Genomic DNA, 19,028 nt, shown 5'->3' on the forward strand with positions numbered 1-19,028 from the left:
CACGAGATAAAAACCCTCACAACGAATGAAAAAGTGCGATACTTAAACATTCATCGAATTCACGACGAATGACAAAGTATAACCCGAGTTTAAGCAGCACTTAAACATCCATCGAATAGTTTCAATCAATCGGATAAAGTATCGTACCAGTGATTAGAGTTATTACCCTAATAACGAGCAGAGTTTAGGGATTTAGAGGATATAATCCCGAGCTACAGTAATAAAAGTTGAAGGAAAGAAAAGAATTGAACAGTTTGAAAGGTAGCAATGATCGAGTTAATACCCTGGATTTGGAGCAGCGCCTCCCTAATGAAAATTATGATTTTATGCAGTATTCTTTCGTTTTTGAGATTTGTTTTCGACACAACTGAACTGCTCATGATCGGATCTATTTATAGCTGAAAATGGGTTTTACGCGGCCCGCGTAAACCCACACTTAACTTTTACGCGGCCCGCGAGGGCCATAAAGGCGGCTAGGGTTTTGCTGAGTCACCGACACGTGGCGGCACCAGATTTTCGCTCATCGTTGAGCTGTCGCGGCCCGCGTGAACTTGGAGAAATACCTACGCGGCCCGTGTGAAGCCTTCATGCATATCCGGAATAATTTTAAGTTAACGCGGTCCGCGTAAACTCTTCTTATGGTTTACGCGGCCCGCCTGAAACCCAAATTTCTTGTTTTCTTGGTTTTTCATGTACATTAGGGTTTCAGGGGTTCTGGTATCCACTTACGGAGCGTTTTAGGATATTTTTGGGTGAGTCGTTACAGCCGAGCCACCACAACCACAACCCCAACACCACCACAAACGGGCAAAATAAAACTACAAAAAAGCAAACCTTGAATAGTCCGACCATATAGAGCGATACGAGAGAGAAAACTATACAAGAGACAAAGAATCCATGCGTGTGTGTCTGCTTCCGGATTGTCATCGTGTGGTGCAGAACTCAGTCCAAAAAAAAACCTTTACATATGCACTTGTGACCAGGTATGCTCGTTTTAACTATAAAAAGAAACTGAAGTTGAATACGCCGCGTATGGGTCGATGAGACACGTATAGAAGTGAAGTGTAGTAAATGTTTCTGCCAACTTTTCAGAAAAAGTAGGCGTATACGGGGCTCATCGGGCTATACGAAGTGTATAACCTGAAAAGTTGTCAGATTCAGTACCCCCGTACACGCGTATTGCCCTATGAGCGGCTTATCGAGTTGTTTTTTTTTAAAAGCTTGTATACGTATCAGAAGTTGCAAATGAAATATACACCATCTTCACAATCACAAATTCACAATGGTTGTTTGCAAATGTGGTAGGATGGCTGCACTAAGAATATCTTGGACTAAAGCTAATCCCGGACGTCAATTTTACAATTGGCACAATATGGTATCTTTTTAAGCCATGTTTTTTAACACTTTGAAATAGGGATGGCGATGGGTCGGGTTCGAGTCGGATATTGGTAATCCCATACCCATACCATGTTATAAAAATATAAATTAAATAAAATCAGGTATATGATCGGGTATATAGTCGGGTATTTTTGTCATCCTTTCTTTGAAACACTAATTCCTCTTCTGTGTCAGCGTTCTAAGTGCAACTTCTTTGTATGGCACGATCCTCCCATGTGTCATCGGGCATGTGTGGTCATCAAAGGACTGATGGATACGAAGGTTGTGCTTGAAAACGAAGTCAAGTATTTGAGAGAGGATGTTCAATTGTATAAATTGCTAGTCGCGGAATTTGAAGATAATCATTCATGGGTTGTTCGTAAGAGGGAAAGTTGTTTGATAATCAGTTGGATTTTTTTGTGTTGTTTGTCTTGTTATTTCTCATTGTTAGTATGTATGTTTATGCAAGACATGTAATCGAATATTAGTTGCAAATCTCGTTTTCTAATATTTTTATAAATATTAAGTTTTTAAAAAAATGTTGTTTTTTTATAATAAGTCAACTAAGCATAAATAACTAAGCATAAATAACAAAACAAACAAACACTCATCAAGTTACAAATGTTTAAACATACCAAAAGGAAATAAATACTTATCCATAGATGCCCAACACAACCAAAATAAACAAAAAGAAATAAATATTTGTTCATACATGCCCACAAATGTTTAAAAAATAAAGTTCACCCAACAAATAGAAATACTAATCCTCAATGTCCTCATCGGTGTCGTCAGAATCATCCCCACCAGCTGTCATATGGATCTGCATTGGGGACGTGCCTGCCTGCGTCCCGGACGGGCCTGCCTCCATGTCGGTACCCGGATACACTCGTGGATCTGGCGAGGGTCGAACCGCCAACCCTGCCTGGGTACGTCTCTCGGCCTTACTAGCCATCACCCACTACATCAAATCCACCATCCGGTCCATCCGCATGTCCATCCGCTGAAACTGTTGTGTCCAGCTCGCCATCATACCGTCCTGACCCGCCACCAGCCTCTCAAGGAGACGTTGGGTGGACTGAGGCAACCTCACTGCATGATAAACGCATCGTGGAATCTGTGGCGGCTCCTACGGATGCCCCTGGTCAACCTGACGCTCCACGTCTCCATCCATAACAGGCACGCCAGCAACATGCGTCATCTCCACCTACCCAGCCTCGAGCTGTGCCTAGTGGACTATCGGGTCGGGTACAAAAATCTGTTGGTCATTGTCAACAAACCGATGCCCGAGATCCGGAAAGTTCACCGCAATCTTCATCCCTCTCATCGTCTTAAGATCTAAGGGCTCGAAAGGTGTTGGCGGCAGCATATCCTCATGGAATGGGAAATACCGTTCGCAATGCTGGGAAATACGCGTGAAAAACGCCCCTCTGATCAAACGGCTATGCCTCTGCCGTTTGCCGTACGAGGCGAAATACTCCGCCAGATAGCGATGGAGGCCGCACGGTGTGCGAGTATATAAGTAGTACAGAAAGAACAGATCCACCTTCGTGACCCACTCGTTGCTTTTGCCACGCGCAGAGATCGACGTGACAATGCAGCGGTGTATGTAACGAACGAGTGGGTCAGGAATCGACGATACTCGGGCCTTCTTACCGAAGGGTTCAGGACATAGGGTGGGCCACCAAGCAAACAACTGATCATCAGGCATAGCCGTAATCGCGGTGGTATAGATGTCCTGAACCAACTTATCCTCGGTATAGAACCCGGTGGCAACAGTAAACTGACGCAGCGATATATTTTGTCGCTACCCGAACAAACAGAATGATACCTCGGGAGGCGGTGGTTCCACGTTCGGATCGTCCATATCCGAATTCGGCCGATCAGCCAGCCGTGGACGAAACACGAACGTGGACAGTAACTCCACCATCATGGTCCTATAAGACGGCCCAGCCGCCACCGAAAACATGCGATCCCACGGGGAATTCTCCCTGATCAAACCCCAGGCCCTCTCCTCCTCCCGGACCTCCCGTAAAGCATCCCATGACAACGACCTCTGCCGCCCCACCTTCATTTGTCGCAACCTGGTAAAACATTTATACTCCCTAGAATTGTTCAGGTAGTCCATATAGGGAATACCCAAACAATCACCCCCGGCCATCTCATCGAATCCAGGCGCCTGTCCCGCACCAAACTCTTCATCATCGTCTGACTACATATCTGCAAAATTAATACATAATACGTGTCATATTATAAACTTTTTACAATTTTTATAAACTTGTAATAATTTTAGTAACGAATTTTATAGCCGACCCACCATCACCACCACACCCGACCCGCCGCCACCACCACCACACCCGACCAGCAAACAACACCACCACAGTCGACCCCCAACCACCACCACCATAGCCGACCCCCAACCACCACCACCACAGCCGACCCCACCACTGTGAAACACATAACCTAACCACGGTGAAACCACAACTCCCGTCAAACCATAACCACCACCGTCAAACACTAACCGCCACCGTCAAAAACTAACAGCCACCGTCAAACCCTAACCGCCACCGTCAAACAATAACCGCCACCGTGAAACCCTAACCGCCACCGTCAAACACCACCACCGGCCAAAATTAAAAAAAAAAATCAAAAAGAGACAAAGGAAAGATGAAATGAGACACTAACCTTTTATGAAAATCTGGACCGTTTAGCTTGATACGAGAGAGACCGAACGATACGAGAGAGAGCGTTTTTGTGTGTGTTCTTGGTGTTTTAGTGTGTGGGTTTTGAACTTTTAGATCTATTCTCCCTTTAGTCAAACATGAAAAGCAGTTTGGGGATCAATGAGAGGCGTATGGATCCATGAGAGGCGTATGGAGTTTTTTTCTTTTTTAATCTATGAAACTTAGTATAAGAGAATTAACAATCGAGATAATCAACGGGTGAGACACTTGTTCGAGTGGAAGGGACGAGTACATTTAACTAAGTGGTCACGAGTTCGATCCGGGCGGACGCTGGTTTGAGGCGGATTTTTTGCATTTTTTGGGCATTTTTATTATTCATTTATTTATCTTAATATTAATTAAGTATTTATGGAAATTTATTAATTAAATAAATTTCCTTTAATGTTTATTTATAGGTTATAACAGAAAAAATATTAAATGAAAAATTATCTTAATATATTAATTAAACATTAAAGAAAATTTATTAATTAAATAAATTTCCGTTAATGTTTACTTATAGGTTATAACAGAAAAATTATTAAATTGATTAAAATAGAAAAATTAATTAAACAATTAAAACCGAAAAATTAATTAAACATCAATGAAAATTTATTAATTAAATAAATTTCCTTTACCGGTTATTTATAGGTTAAAAAAGAATAATTATTAAATCAATCAAAACAGAAAAATTAATTAATCAATTAAAACAAAAAATTAATTAAACACAATTCATGTCGTTAATAATAATGAAGTTTTAAATAAGAAGTTTTGAATAGTTTTGAGTAATAATAATAATAATAATAATAATAATAATAATAATAATAATAATAATAATAATAATAATAATAATAATAATAATAATAATAATAATAAAAGCATATGCACATTTTTTTTAAATTAATAGCATATGAGTTGTATAGGGCAAGAAGACCCGTATACAACTCCTGTAAGGTGCTCATTGCCCTATGTCTTAGTTAAATGCAATAAAAAATAATAACAATAATTTGATATTTTTTATTTTATAAAGAATAAATTTTTAGTGAAATCATCTAATTAAAGAACATGAAGAGAAATGAAAACAAACACAAAAGGAAATATAGAAACACGTTAGCACTAGAATTTAACAATCCATGGCTGATAGCCGAAACCGCAATTTGAACTAGCCGATATTTTTATCAAAAGGTAAGCTCCATACTCGCTTTGTTCCTACCAAGCTTCAACTAGCCGATATTTTTACCAAAAGTTTGCCGAAACCACAATTTGAACACTTTCGGGAGCTACTTCGTGTTTGTTCACCGCCGTCTCGCTTGAGGGGGGATTATAGATAGCAATCACATTAATTGCTATCTTTCTCGTAAATCACTCCTAGTCAATATTTTGTATTAAATGTATTTATTAGTATTTTCCTTTTATGCTTTGTAAGTAATGTCTATATATAATGCTCAAATCTCTACCAATAGAGACTTTTAGTCTTTACAACAATCCATGGCTGATTTTCAGTCCTATATCTCTATTTTTCTCATATGCCAGATCTCCACCATCTTAATTTGGGTGTTCTCCAAATCTCCTCGTGCTAAATCTCATCTCCCACCAAGTCCTTATGCCCTCCCCATCATTGGTCATCTTCACCTCCTTTCTCCGACCCCTCATCATGCTTTTCAAAAGCTTTCTATTCAATACGGGCCGGTTTTTCGTGTCTTAATGGGCTCTGTACCTTGTGTTGTCGCTTGTTCAGCCGAAACAGCGAGCCAGTTCCTTAAAACCAATGAAAATTCTTTTCTAGATCGACCTCAAAACTCAGCCTTAGATTACCTATCTTATGGATCAAAAGACTTTGCCTTTATTGCATATGGGCCATACTGGAAATTCATGAAGAAGATAGTTATGTCACAGCTCCTAAATGGAACAACACTTGACTTGCTACATTCTGTTAGGCAAGACGAGATTAACCAGTTTATGATATCATTATCTCAAAATGCTAGAGATGGCAAACCGGTTGACCTTGGTGGTGAGCTTGTGAAGATGACTAACAATGTGATATCAAGAATGATTATGAGCGAACGATGTTCGGAGAAGGAGAGCGAGGCAAAGGATGTGCGGAAACTGGTTGCCGAAATAAATGAGATGGCTGGTAAGTTTAATCTCTCGGACTACATATGGTGGTTTAAGAATCTAGACTTGCAGGGAATAGGGAAAAAGTTGAAGGATATTCGTAGAAGATATGATGAATTGATAGAGAGAATCATTAAAGAACATGAAGAAGCAAGAAAGCATGAGATGGGATCACAAGGGAAAGACTTGCTTACAATTTTACTCAACATTGCAGAAGATGAAAGTATGGAGATAGGGTTGACCAAAGACAACATCAAGGCCCTAATCATGGTAATATTAAAACATTTTACATAAGATTTTGCTAAACGTAACCCACCATACCCTACCATCTAAACTTTTCTACTCCTAAGGAAGGCTATTGAGTTGTACCCTAACACCTAGAGCACTAAGGGTACAAATATGGCATGTTAACTCGCGTTCCCATTTCCCACTACTCTCTCCTTGTGTTAAGGGGTGGTAAAAGTTTATTTGTTAACATGTTAATGGGATGTTATAAGGTTGAATTATTTTTTTCTTTTTAAACCAAAAACGACTAAAAAACCGGGTTAGGTGAAGTTAACGAGATTAAACTATTTTCTTGAGGTGAGACGGGTTGAAACGGAGAAAAGTGAGTGATGTGACTCCTAAGTGGAGTTGAGAGGGTTAATGTATACCCAATGCCTTAAAAAACGTCAAATGAATAGGATCATTTCTGTTTTTTCCTTTTTTTTTTATTTTTGAAAAATTACCTTTCATGAAAGAATAAGAAAAACCTATCAAAATAAGAACAATTTCCGTAGCAAAAAGTGTAGGAAAGGCGTAGCAATTTCCGTCTTCTATTTTTTCGTTTTGGTCCCAAATTCGTTGGAATTTCTTGTTTGTGACAAATTTTCTGAAGGGAATCTGGTTTGAAAATTTCGAATTTTATAGCAATGGAAATGGAGGTCAGTGGGTTATGTTTAGCACAAACCATTACATGTATATGATGATTAGGATCATTGTGCATTTGTAGCTTCTATTAGCAAGTAATAACTTTTTAATGCTCATTCAGAATATCTTCACCGCTGGAACAGACACTTCCGCGCTTACCATAGAATGGGCTTTAGCAGAACTCATCAATCATCCGGACATAATGAAAAAAGCAACCGAAGAAATCGACACTAAAATCGGCAAAAACAGACTTTTAGAAGAATCAGACATACCCAACCTTCCGTACCTCCAATCAATTGTCAAGGAAACCTTACGTCTTCATGGAGCTGCCCCATTAATTCCAAGAAAATCAACAGAAGATTGCGTAGTGGCAGGTTACCATATTCCCGCAAAAACTAATATTTTTGTCAACATATGGGCTCTAGGCAGAGAGCCAAACTATTGGGAAAGCCCCCTTGAATTCCGCCCTGAACGATTCCTTGAAAACCAAGTAGATGTGAGAGGGCAGCATTTTCACATGTTACCGTTTGGTACCGGGAGGAGGATGTGTCCTGGGACCTCACTAGCATTGTTGATGGTGCAAACAACTCTTGGTTCTATGATTCAGTGCTTTGAGTGGAAGGCTGGGAAAGATGGAAATCTAACAAGTGTTGATATGAAAGAGGGAACCAGCCTCACACTTTCTAGAGCAAACCCTTTGCTCTGTGTTCCTGTGGCTAGATTAGACCCCATCCCGTCATTGAAGTAACATGTTATTCATGGTAATTTCTTTGTCCTTTCACTCGATATTTATTTTATTTTGTGACATGAATAAATACTATTATTGGAATATGTGATTTCTGTAAGATTAAATATATTAAGTATTAATATTTAATCTATAGCCATCTTAATCATTTACATTATAGAGATCAAAATATATTAGAACCTATTATTTAATTAGTTGGTAATTGTTGATGGACCATATTACCCTTAGTAACTAATTAGGTTTCCTCCTGGGTGCTTATATAAGGAGAGTTATGTGGAGGTTTAAGGGTTACTCAGTTTCACAATTCACAGACCCCATAAGCCATAACATCATCACGAAACCTCCTCTCCATAACCGATACCCCTTTTCGGTTCTCTAAGTCCCCATCATCAGTCAGCACCCTAAGGAGGAACCAGATCAAGATGACAGGCATGTCGAACTCTATTACTGGATTCTCCTCTGCACTATCTGCTGTGACAGGTATGATTTGTATTGTTTTCCTTCATGCACAAACAGAACTGAACCAACATGTGGTATCAGAGCATATGTTGATTAGTCAGTTCTGTTTTCGTATCCATAATTCTGGGATTGAAACTTGGAAAACGGAATTTTTCTTTAAAAACCGTATGACCTTAACAGCCGGTTTCGAGTCATAAGAATCGACTCGAAATCATGATTTCGATGAAAAGATTAATTGTTTTGTTCACCGAATTAACTGGATTATAATTTTAGCCGAAATCTGTTTAGTAAAACTATTAAAATTCAGGTTTCGGGTTCCAGAATTTTATTTTTTATGATTAGGGTTCATCATGTTCATGTGAAAATTCGAAAATTCTGTTATGATTTGGAATGATTTAGGATTAATGGGTGTTTTTTCCATGTTTGATCTAATTTTATCTTTTAATTTTTATTCGAAACTGTTATTAGATAAACAGTTATTATTTTCGAAATATGTTGATAAAATTAGATCACTTTAAAACAGGAAATAATATCCCATAATCCCTTAGATTTCGAATTTTCAGTTATGTCATCACAATTAACAGCTGTAACAGGAAGTTTCGAGAACATGAGGTTGCTACTCGCAACCATGAGGTTGCTACTCGAGACCACGAGGTTGCTACTCGCAACCATGAGGTTGCTACTCGCAACCATGAGGTTGCTACTCGCAACCATAACGTCATTAGTCGAGACCATGAGGTTGCTACTCGCAACCATAACGTCATGACTCGCAACCATGAGGTTGCGACTCGCAACCATAACGTCATCACTCGCAACCATGAGGTTGCGACTCGCAACCATAACGTGAGTAGTCGAAACCGTAGTTGCGACTCGCAACCATAACGTGACTAGTCGAAACCGTAGTTGCGACTCGCAACCATAACGTCATTAGTCGAAATCGTGGTTGCGACTCGAAATCTCATTATTTTCAACCATAACGTGACTAGTTCGATCCGCGCTAACGGGTGGTTTGCTATTAAATTATTGGTTTTTGTAATTATTTAGTTAATTAATGAGGATCAAATAATGTTTTACAAAACCAAAATGGCTTTGCTTGAATGAGCTTCTGATGCATCATTTCTGGCCAAAGCTGACTTGATGCATCTACTTATCATCCAAGTATTACGAAAAGCTATGTTGTGTGTGCATCATAAGCATGAATGTCTTAATTTCTGGCCAAAGCTGATCTAATTCATTCATAGATGGCATACTCAACAAGTGCATAACTAAAGTGTTTGTCTCAATTTCTGGCCAAAGCTGATTTGTTACAACCACTTTGCACATATGCTTAAATGATTACACTTCTGGCCAAAGCTGTTTTGTCTTCGTTTAAGTAGAATTTTAAGTAGTCTATTATTTTGATGTTAGTAATAGACGTATCACAACCTCTTCACATAATGATCCTTATATTAATGATCCTCAATTAATTTTTGTGATCATTTTGTCTGCCTTATTCTTAGTACCCATAATTTTACTCACTATAATTTTCTTCTATAAATCTATATCTCATCCACTCTAATTCCTAAGCCTAAAATGTTTTGCTTTATTTAAAGTTTCTATAAGAATTAGCTCTTAAATTAAATCCTTGATTATCTCTTAAGACACGATAACCTTATTGCTCTCTTCTGATAAGGCACTACAGAAGAAAAGTAGAGCATGATGATTAGGATAAATCGAACATGATGTCTCTTATGATAATCAAGAACTCTCTAACATAATTGCTATCACTAAAGTTATTCCAGATTAAGTTTTTCCTAAGACTAATCTATAATTGTGGAACAATTACAAGAACTCCTAAGGTGCATGTCTTTATTTAACTAATTATAAATTATATGGTTAAGTGGTATATGTGAATATATTATAATGTACAATACCATGACCCATAAAGTTAAGGGCTTACGCATGGAAATAAGTACATTTTCCAGTACATTACATACTAAGTTTTCATTTGTACAATTTGATGCATTATAAATCAGCTATAACACTCAAAAGTACCAAAGTATAACGAGTGTGTTGATAAGCAACATATGTACATAGAAATAAATGTTTGAAACTGGAAAATAAGATGTTATTCACCTTACAACCACTAAAACCTTAAGAGAGGATTGTTCTAAAGTCCATAGACAAATTACAAGTGCTAATCCCAACGTTAAGGTTCTTCAAGGGAAAATCTCACTGCATAATTATGTCATTAGATTAGGCATAAGCAACGAGACTATCCATTATTCTAAAGAACAGTTGGATAAATTAATTAGATAGAAACTTACTAATGATATTTAAGTCTGATAATTTTAATATTCCAATTAACACATGATTAGTTGACTCTAGTTCCATACGTTTCCTTACCAGAACTCGACAAATAACTAACATGAGAGTTAGTGACAAAATTAAATGTTAAGACTATAAGAACCATAATGAACAGTCTTCCAACAACGCTTTTCGATACCTTATATATTCTGGAGATTAATCAGAATACAGTATCATAATTAAGCAATGTTATGAAGGTTGTGAGGTTTGCATAGTCAACATAAAGTCACACTTATCTTAAACTCTCCTCTTATTTGTTCTAAATATCTGGATAGAAACATTACTAAGATGAAACTAGATGATACCTTATTTTTTCACAACCTTTGTCATCATGCTAACGAGAATTTGACAAAAGGAAAATGAGACTTATAAATTTCATCCATTAGAACCAAAATTCATGAGAAATCATGACGTGGTTAATGAGGATGATTATTCATCTAATCTCATTTTAAGTGATTTTAAATCATGACGTTACAGCCCTAAATATTATTTGGCTTAAGGAATAAGTATGGGTCCATCATAAGTCATTCATTGACATTCGTGGAACTTATTCCAAATGGAATATTCAGACATAATTCATTTATCATTTGAAAGACTATCAACTTGTATCTAAACTTTGTCGCATATGGCCTACGGTCTTAGAAGAACTCTATTCATATATGTAGTTAATCAGATTTCTATTAAATATGTCCTTAAAGTTTCTTATGATATCTGGACATTAAAGAAATCAAATAAAGTCTAACATATATATGATAGGTTCCCACGTCACGTAGCTCATTGAAACTTCTCTTGTAGCATTCTAGAGATATTAAAGATCAGTGGGAGCATTAAGTGTCTTAATAATAACTTGCAATAGTTGCAAGAGGTGGGGATTGAAAATTTTAAATTTACACCTCTTGTACAAGACATCGCTCCATCATGACACTGTTCTATCAAACCTAGTGCTACTCTTACAAAAGTTTCATTGTTGCTTAATTGTGGGCGCACTTAGATTTCTTACCTAAACTAACATAATCCTCAACAAGAGAAACTACAACGACTAATGTCATTAATTTGTGTTCTCTATTAGAATTTGTTGGTCGTTAAGTATTGACCCTAAGCATGCTGAGTTCCTAAAGATTTCTAAGGTTAGTGAGAGCAGTCAAAGTCCTTATTATGACTTGCAAGGAATACAAGAGGCGGGGGGAAGAGTGTCATTAAATTCACTCCGAATTTAACTCCGATTACACCTCTTGTACACTATACTGCACCAACTCTTACAAACTTAGAATGAAAATGATAGCAACCTAAACAAGAGCTAATCCATAAAATTGAAACTTCTAATGAACCCAATAATCAACTCAGGAGGTCATCTAGGTTTAAAAGCCTACTAACTTTGATGATTACATAACCTCCCTAATTGAAGTTGAAATGGATTTTGGAAATGTTTACTGATCCTATCTCTTCTAATTAAGCCATCAGTGTCAGTCAATCTTCTAAATGGAATAAAACAGTTTTTCTAGTAAAACTGATTTTGTGTGTTCTTATAACGTTTGGGATTTGATTAAGTTACCTAAGAGTGTTCATGACTAAACCAAATCCTAATATAAGCGTTAAGACACTCAAAAGCATGATTGATTGTCAAAGGTTGTACTCAGGAAGAGATAAATTATTAAAGAATCTTTATTGCATATCTAACAAAAGATTTCTTTGAGGATCATCACTGTTCTAGTAGCTTATAATAGTTTTAAGCTACATTAGATGAACATTAAAACGTTTTTCCCTAATAAATGGCTGACACATTTACATGTTCATTAGATAACAACCTAAAGTTTCAAACTGAAGGTTAAAGAACACTTTATTTGTAAGCCAATAATATCCATGTATGGGTTAATGCAAACATCATAATGTGATGAAAAGCTAACGTAATTATTTTCATCAAGAATCAAGTGGATTAATGTACCTACCTCAAGATGAGTGGGAGCAACTAAAATAAACTTGTCTATATAGATGACATTCTTTGACAAGCATATGTTACATAAGTCAAAGCATTGTTAACACAAACTTTGATATAATAAAACTCAGAGATATCTCTTACGTGATTGATATCATAACATACTGAGATAGACCCAATGGGATATTAGTTTCGTTCCATAAGTTTAACATTAAATGGGTCCTTACATATGTAACAATCAATATTGCTCTCCTTTAGAGGATAATAGGATAAATGAGATTATTTATTTACGCTTCATTAATTAGAAGCCTTATGTAAGTTTAAGTCTATACTCGTTTAGATATTACTCATATTGCAACACACTAGATATGTCTAGATTAATGTGTAGCATCTAATGGAGTATTACAATATCTTTAAAAGAAACGAGAGACTACAATTTAAAGAAGAAGTGAGAATTAAAACCGGTTTATTACTCTAACTTTGAGATATTCAAAGATTATAAAATGCAATTTCGGGTATACCTTTATGTCAGCAGACAAAACCTATTTCATGGAGGAGTCATAATGCACTGATATTAACAACCTAAGTTATAATGACATAACATGGTCACTAAATGTTGTTGGAAATTTAATCAGTGGACTCATAAGTTTATTAACTCCATATAATGTTTTGAAGAATTAGTGTGATAAAGTCAGCTACCATAACTCCTTGAACAGTAACAGTTCAAGAGGTGCTGCATTAAGTTTCGATACGCAATTAATTATTCGTTTATGAACGAATTGAGGAAACTAAGTTTTGTATCGAATACATTCATGATATGCTTAAGGATCCTATAATTGAAGGGCTATTACCCATAAGTCTTATTAAGAGAGCTCATAGACGGGTATTAGTTAATAGTCGTGCGCAATTGCATATCGTACTATGAATGACTAAGTATTAGTTAATTTTCCTCAAGTTTGATTTTGTATGTCTGTTAGAATATGTTCAACCGGTATAATGACATATAGACAAATAAAAGTTACAAATCAAACAAAGGGCTTACGCGTATTTTGATCATGATGATTAGGTTTTAAATTAAGGCTATAGTATGATTAATGGGGGTCCTGAGTCGCATAATGATTCAACGGCTGTATTTCTCTGCTATAGTACTTGTTTAAGGCTAAAATGAGTGTTAACTCCTGATCAGGCTTATCTAATACTCATAGTAAATGATTACTCGGCTAAGTGGGAGAATGTAAGATTAAATATATTAAGTATTAATATTTAATCTATAGCCATCTTAATCATTTACATTATAGAGATCAAAATATATTAGAACCTATTATTTAATTAGTTGGTAATTGTTGATGGACCATATTACCCTTAGTAACTAATTAGGTTTCCTCCTGGGTGCTTATATAAGGAGAGTTATGTGGAGGTTTAAGGGTTACTCAGTTTCACAATTCACAGACCCCATAAGCCATAACATCATCACGAAACCTCCTCTCCATAACCGATACCCCTTTTCGGTTCTCTAAGTCCCCATCATCAGTCAGCACCCTAAGGAGGAACCAGATCAAGATGACAGGCATGTCGAACTCTATTACTGGATTCTCCTCTGCACTATCTGCTGTGACAGGTATGATTTGTATTGTTTTCCTTCATGCACAAACAGAACTGAACCAACAATTTCTACATAATCCAAAGTAATTTGCATATCTTACAACTAGTTATAATATCGTATAACATATGCTATATACATATACTATTAACGCTGCATTTAAACTAAAATTTAGTTGCATACTGGCATGGCATTGCATAGCTTTTGTTGCAATTATCCAGGTTAATTAGATTGATCTAAACAACGTGTTTAACTAATTAAATTAATATATATGAAACAAAGTACTGGCATTATGTATTAATTAAGTTTATCCTTTTATTTGGTGGTTATATATTATAAAGAGATTCTAACAGGTTGGTAGTGTCTAGCGTCATTGTATTTTTAATTTTTAAATACAATTTTGTATTGTTCAACAGGTTGGACTTTTACTGGCGGCTGTTATCTGCTATATGGACTAGATTTATATGTTTATCGATATTGATTGTTGTTCCTCATCAGTTGCACTTTACATTTGCTTGGTGTTTGATATATGATTTCTTATGCACTTGGGTTGATATTTTCTACTCTTTCTTATTCTTTGATTTATTAATATTCATTATTCACCTATCGAAGCGGAGTCACCATGGAACGCTCATCAAAAAAATCAGAAACAAAATTTAAAAGGGAAAATTATATAATCCGTTAAGAATCCCCTAAGTAAGCGGATCACTGACGGATACATTAACACACAAAATTGAGAAAGTCGCATGACCTTCCAACCCAGGCTTTCAAGTTTGTTAAACAGGACTACGACTCCATAACCGACTAGCGAATGTTAAAGATAAGTTTCTCGACATGACTATCTAAATGTTTTTGCATGGGTCCGGTTGTGATGGGATTTCTGTCGCTATGAACATTAGACTATCTTGTTCTATACACACATACACACACATATATATATCAAAAGATGAGTCATTAGTTTTTCCTGACGGATCCAGCCAAAATTTAAAACCAAAATTAGAAAATGAAAATTAAATAATTTGTTGGTAATCACTAGGTAAGGGATGGATCACCGACGGCCACCGACTATAAACCAATCCATTGGTTGTCGAGGTGGTAACAAATTTCCAACCGTGCTTTTCATGGTAATTCGCTGGTAAAAGTGAAGATAGGATTTCTTCTGAACTTCCTACCCAGGATTTTAGTCGTTTGTTGGGCAAGAAAATTATAAATAGACTATGTCACTTTAATCCATCCGTGATACTTAAATATAAGACTCCCAATTAGACTTTTAAGACTTTTTTGGCGGGGTGTAGTTGTGACGGGCTTTCCTTCACTGAATTCATCCGTAAGATGTAAGATGTTCTCTATCGTAGAAAAAAAAACCATACCATACCTAGCACCAACCACTAAAACCCATAAATGGTAACAAAATGACGGGTCATTCGAACTAGTTTTCCCGTCTCCTACCAACCTTCCCAATTTTCACATTGTTAAATCTCTTTGTTAAATTTGTGTAACTAGTATGTTGGAATTGGTCATCTCAACCAAAATCTGCTAATGGTTGTTGGAAATCCATTTTTGCATCAGCGGAAGCATCATATCCTTTTGGATTTGCAGACATACTTGGCATTGATAATGTGCAGATAAATGACAAAGAAAAGAACAAAGATTTGGTGGACAATTTCTGTTCTGATTGAAACTGTCTTGATACCGGACCATAATGCCGGATATTACATATATATATGAGAGGTTTTGGCGGTTGTTTATGGCGGGAATAACTGCCATAAACCGTTTGAACATATAACCCGCTTATCTCTCGGTTTATAGGTCATAATACATATCTAATTAATAAGTTTCATAATAAACGTAAACATAATTAAGTTTATACTTCTAACACGACCCCCTAAACTTGATTATATTTGGCTGCATGTGCTTGAACACTCCGATTCGCTTCGTCCACTGCTTTCTTTGCTTCATTAAAATCAAACCGGCGACGCTTCTTATGCAGAATCCATGAACCTTCCCAGCTATTTCCGGCATATAGAGCATAGTGCTCCGAAGCAGCATCCTCCGGTGTTGGATCTGCACTCTTACTTCTTCCTTTATCCTTGCCTGCCGTTGAAGTTTCACCCTTTTCCATCATTTCTTTAATCTGCACCCACTCTTCAGTAACTTTAAACTTATAATAGTAGATCAAGACATCCAAATACATGGCATATATGACTCTTATAAAGTCACCATCTTGATACTCAAAGCCTAAATCCTTCGCTATCGCCGGCCACAAATTATCAATGGTCACACTTCGGTAGCCTCCATCCCTCTCAACCATCACATACAACCCGAGTAAATTTATCTTTCTCCCATCAGTTAACAGAGGAGGAATTGATCTTGATGTTATCCCCATCTTTTCTTTTAAGAACCATCCTACCATCTCTTCAAACTTTACTTCGAGATCATATTTATATTTGAATATGAAATCCCGGTCATCAATCATGTCGAGCAATGCTTTACAATCAGTAAATTCATGAAATTCAAGTGCTCTAATGATCATACGGGTTCAGTCATTCTCGTATTCATTTGAAACACTTAGTGTTTCAAAATATGAATTCAAGTATTTTTCTTTGAATTCATCATCATCTTCGGAACACAGAGATTGCAATTTTCGTTTTTCATACAATCCTAATTCCTCTTCCTTTGACAACCCACTAACTTCACTTACAACATTTGCAACCGGGGATGAAAACATGGGGTAAATCTTGCACGTGTCACCGGATTTCTTAACCGTAAACCCTTGAAGGGTTAATTGATCAAGACTTAGAACATTACGTTCTAGATCCGGTGAGTAGAACACACTATGTATTCTCATTGTTTCATTCCCAGTTTTGATTTCTACATTTCCCACCCCTCTAATGAACATGAAGTTATTCATCCCAGTTTTTGTTTTTACCCCCATCACATGTTTCACTCTCTTGAACAAATTCAGATTACCACTAAAATGATGATCAAACGTCGGATTTACATACCATATATCGGACCATAATCCGCCTTCAGTGCCAGTAACGATCATCTCATCCTTGCAGTGTACGTCTCCCTCTTGCCTTTTCGTTCCAGAATTTATTGCCTGCTTCAACAATTGTGTCACTTCATCATTTTCTTTAACTTTGCAATTATAAATTTGATGGCCTGGAGAATGACAGTAGTAACAGAGTTTTGTGCGAGGGATTCGTCGGATTCTTTCATTTTGTTCATCAGTGCAGTGTTGGCACGGTAAAGTGGTTGAATTGGGTTTGATTTCTGCACATTTATCAGACGTGGCTCTGACACCACTTTGTTGGAAATCCATTTTTGCATCAGCGGAAGCATCATATCCTTTTGGATTTGCAGACATACTTGGCATTGATAATGTGCAGATAAATGACAAAGAAAAGAACAAAGATTTGGTGGACAATTTCTGTTCTGATTGAAACTGTCTTGATACCGGACCATAATGCCGGATATTACATATATATATGAGAGGTTTTGGCGGTTGTTTATGGCGGGAATAACTGCCATAAATTGTTTGAACATATAACCCGCTTATCTCTCGGTTTATAGGTCATAATACATATCTAATTAATAAGTTTCATAATAAACGTAAACATAATTAAGTTTATACTTCTAACAATGGTGATGTCGGCAGTGACAGAACTAGAAGAAAGATTCAGGGGTATCCCTATTTTTTTACCTAGGGTCGTCCTTGAGAATTCAATAGCCCCGGGCGGCTAGTAAAATGGGCCCTTAATTTTTCTTTAACGTAGGGAGGTCGTTACTGAGGAACTAGAGAGCCCTTATGGAACGGTGCGGCTAACCAAACTGGACCTTAATATATATATATATATATATATATATATATATATATATATATATATATATATATATATATATATATATATATATATATATATATATATATATATATATATATATATATATATATATATATATATATATGTATATATATATATATATATATATATATATATATATATATAGAAAGTATAATGTACTTCAAGGCTTAATCTACATTAACATACATGACAAAAAATATAACGTGCGTTATTATCATAGAACGTGCGTGATTATAGTCCCATGCGTGATTATGTGGTCCCATGCGTGATTATGTGGTCCCATGCGTGATTATGTGGTCCCATGTGTGATTATGTGGTCCCATGCGTGATTATACCCCTGATCCAACGGTTACCATTGTCTCCTACGTGATGTATGATAAGACTTTTTGTATGTTAACCTTACTCTATATATATATATAATGAAAGGTTTAAATACAAAAGACTTTTAACATGCAACGGTACCCGACCACCAATTTGTAATTATGCAAAAATTGTGTGTAATTAAGGTTAAACCAAACCAACCAATGTGTTGTGAAACTAATTTTTGAAAGTAAAATTAACTCTCTATAACATAAATACCACACAATTATTAATAATAAAACATGTAGCTCATAAAATAAATCGCAGAACAGAATACATACCTTTTGACTACATTTGAATCATGAAATCAAGTGTGCAGAAATGGTCAATTCTTAATCAAACTACCAAGATAAAACTAATCAAGAATAAAACTAATCAAACTACCAAGAATAATACTAATCAAACAATCAATTAATCAAACAAGAACAGAAATTAAGAATACTCACAAGAGGCTGTTCACTCTTCGATGTGCTGCTGCAGTGCTGCCAATTCTGTTTGTCTGTGTCTATTCACTCTTCTGTGAAGTCTCTGTTCGAAGATGATCGTCAACGACAGCAATTGCAATCCCTTTGGACGTCGAGTCGACCTTTGATATCCC

The 19,028-nt window shown here is 36.4% G+C and overlaps 1 protein-coding gene across 1 annotated transcript; it reads left to right on the forward strand.

The window, feature by feature from the left end:
• Window positions 1–5,582: 5,582 nt before the first annotated feature.
• Window positions 5,583–7,866, forward strand: LOC110881632 (cytochrome P450 93A3). Its single transcript, XM_022129836.1, has 2 exons — window positions 5,583–6,479; window positions 7,240–7,866. The coding sequence occupies exons 1-2, from the start codon at window positions 5,583–5,585 to the stop codon at window positions 7,864–7,866; spliced, it is 1,524 nt and encodes a 507-aa protein (XP_021985528.1).
• The last annotated feature ends 11,162 nt before the right edge of the window (window positions 7,867–19,028 follow it).

The sequence above is a fragment of the Helianthus annuus genome, chromosome 10 (assembly GCF_002127325.2).
Source record: "Helianthus annuus cultivar XRQ/B chromosome 10, HanXRQr2.0-SUNRISE, whole genome shotgun sequence".
NCBI lineage: Eukaryota > Viridiplantae > Streptophyta > Magnoliopsida > Asterales > Asteraceae > Helianthus > Helianthus annuus.

What these genes read in the sequence shown, in the direction of transcription:
- LOC110881632 (XM_022129836.1), top strand. Translation starts at nt 5,583, where the DNA reads ATGGCTGATTTTCAGTCCTATATCTCTATTTTTCTCATATGCCAGATC. An exon ending in ACATCAAGGCCCTAATCATG is followed by an intron (nt 6,480 to 7,239) that starts GTAATATTAAAA and finishes ATGCTCATTCAG; the next exon opens with AATATCTTCACCGCTGGAAC.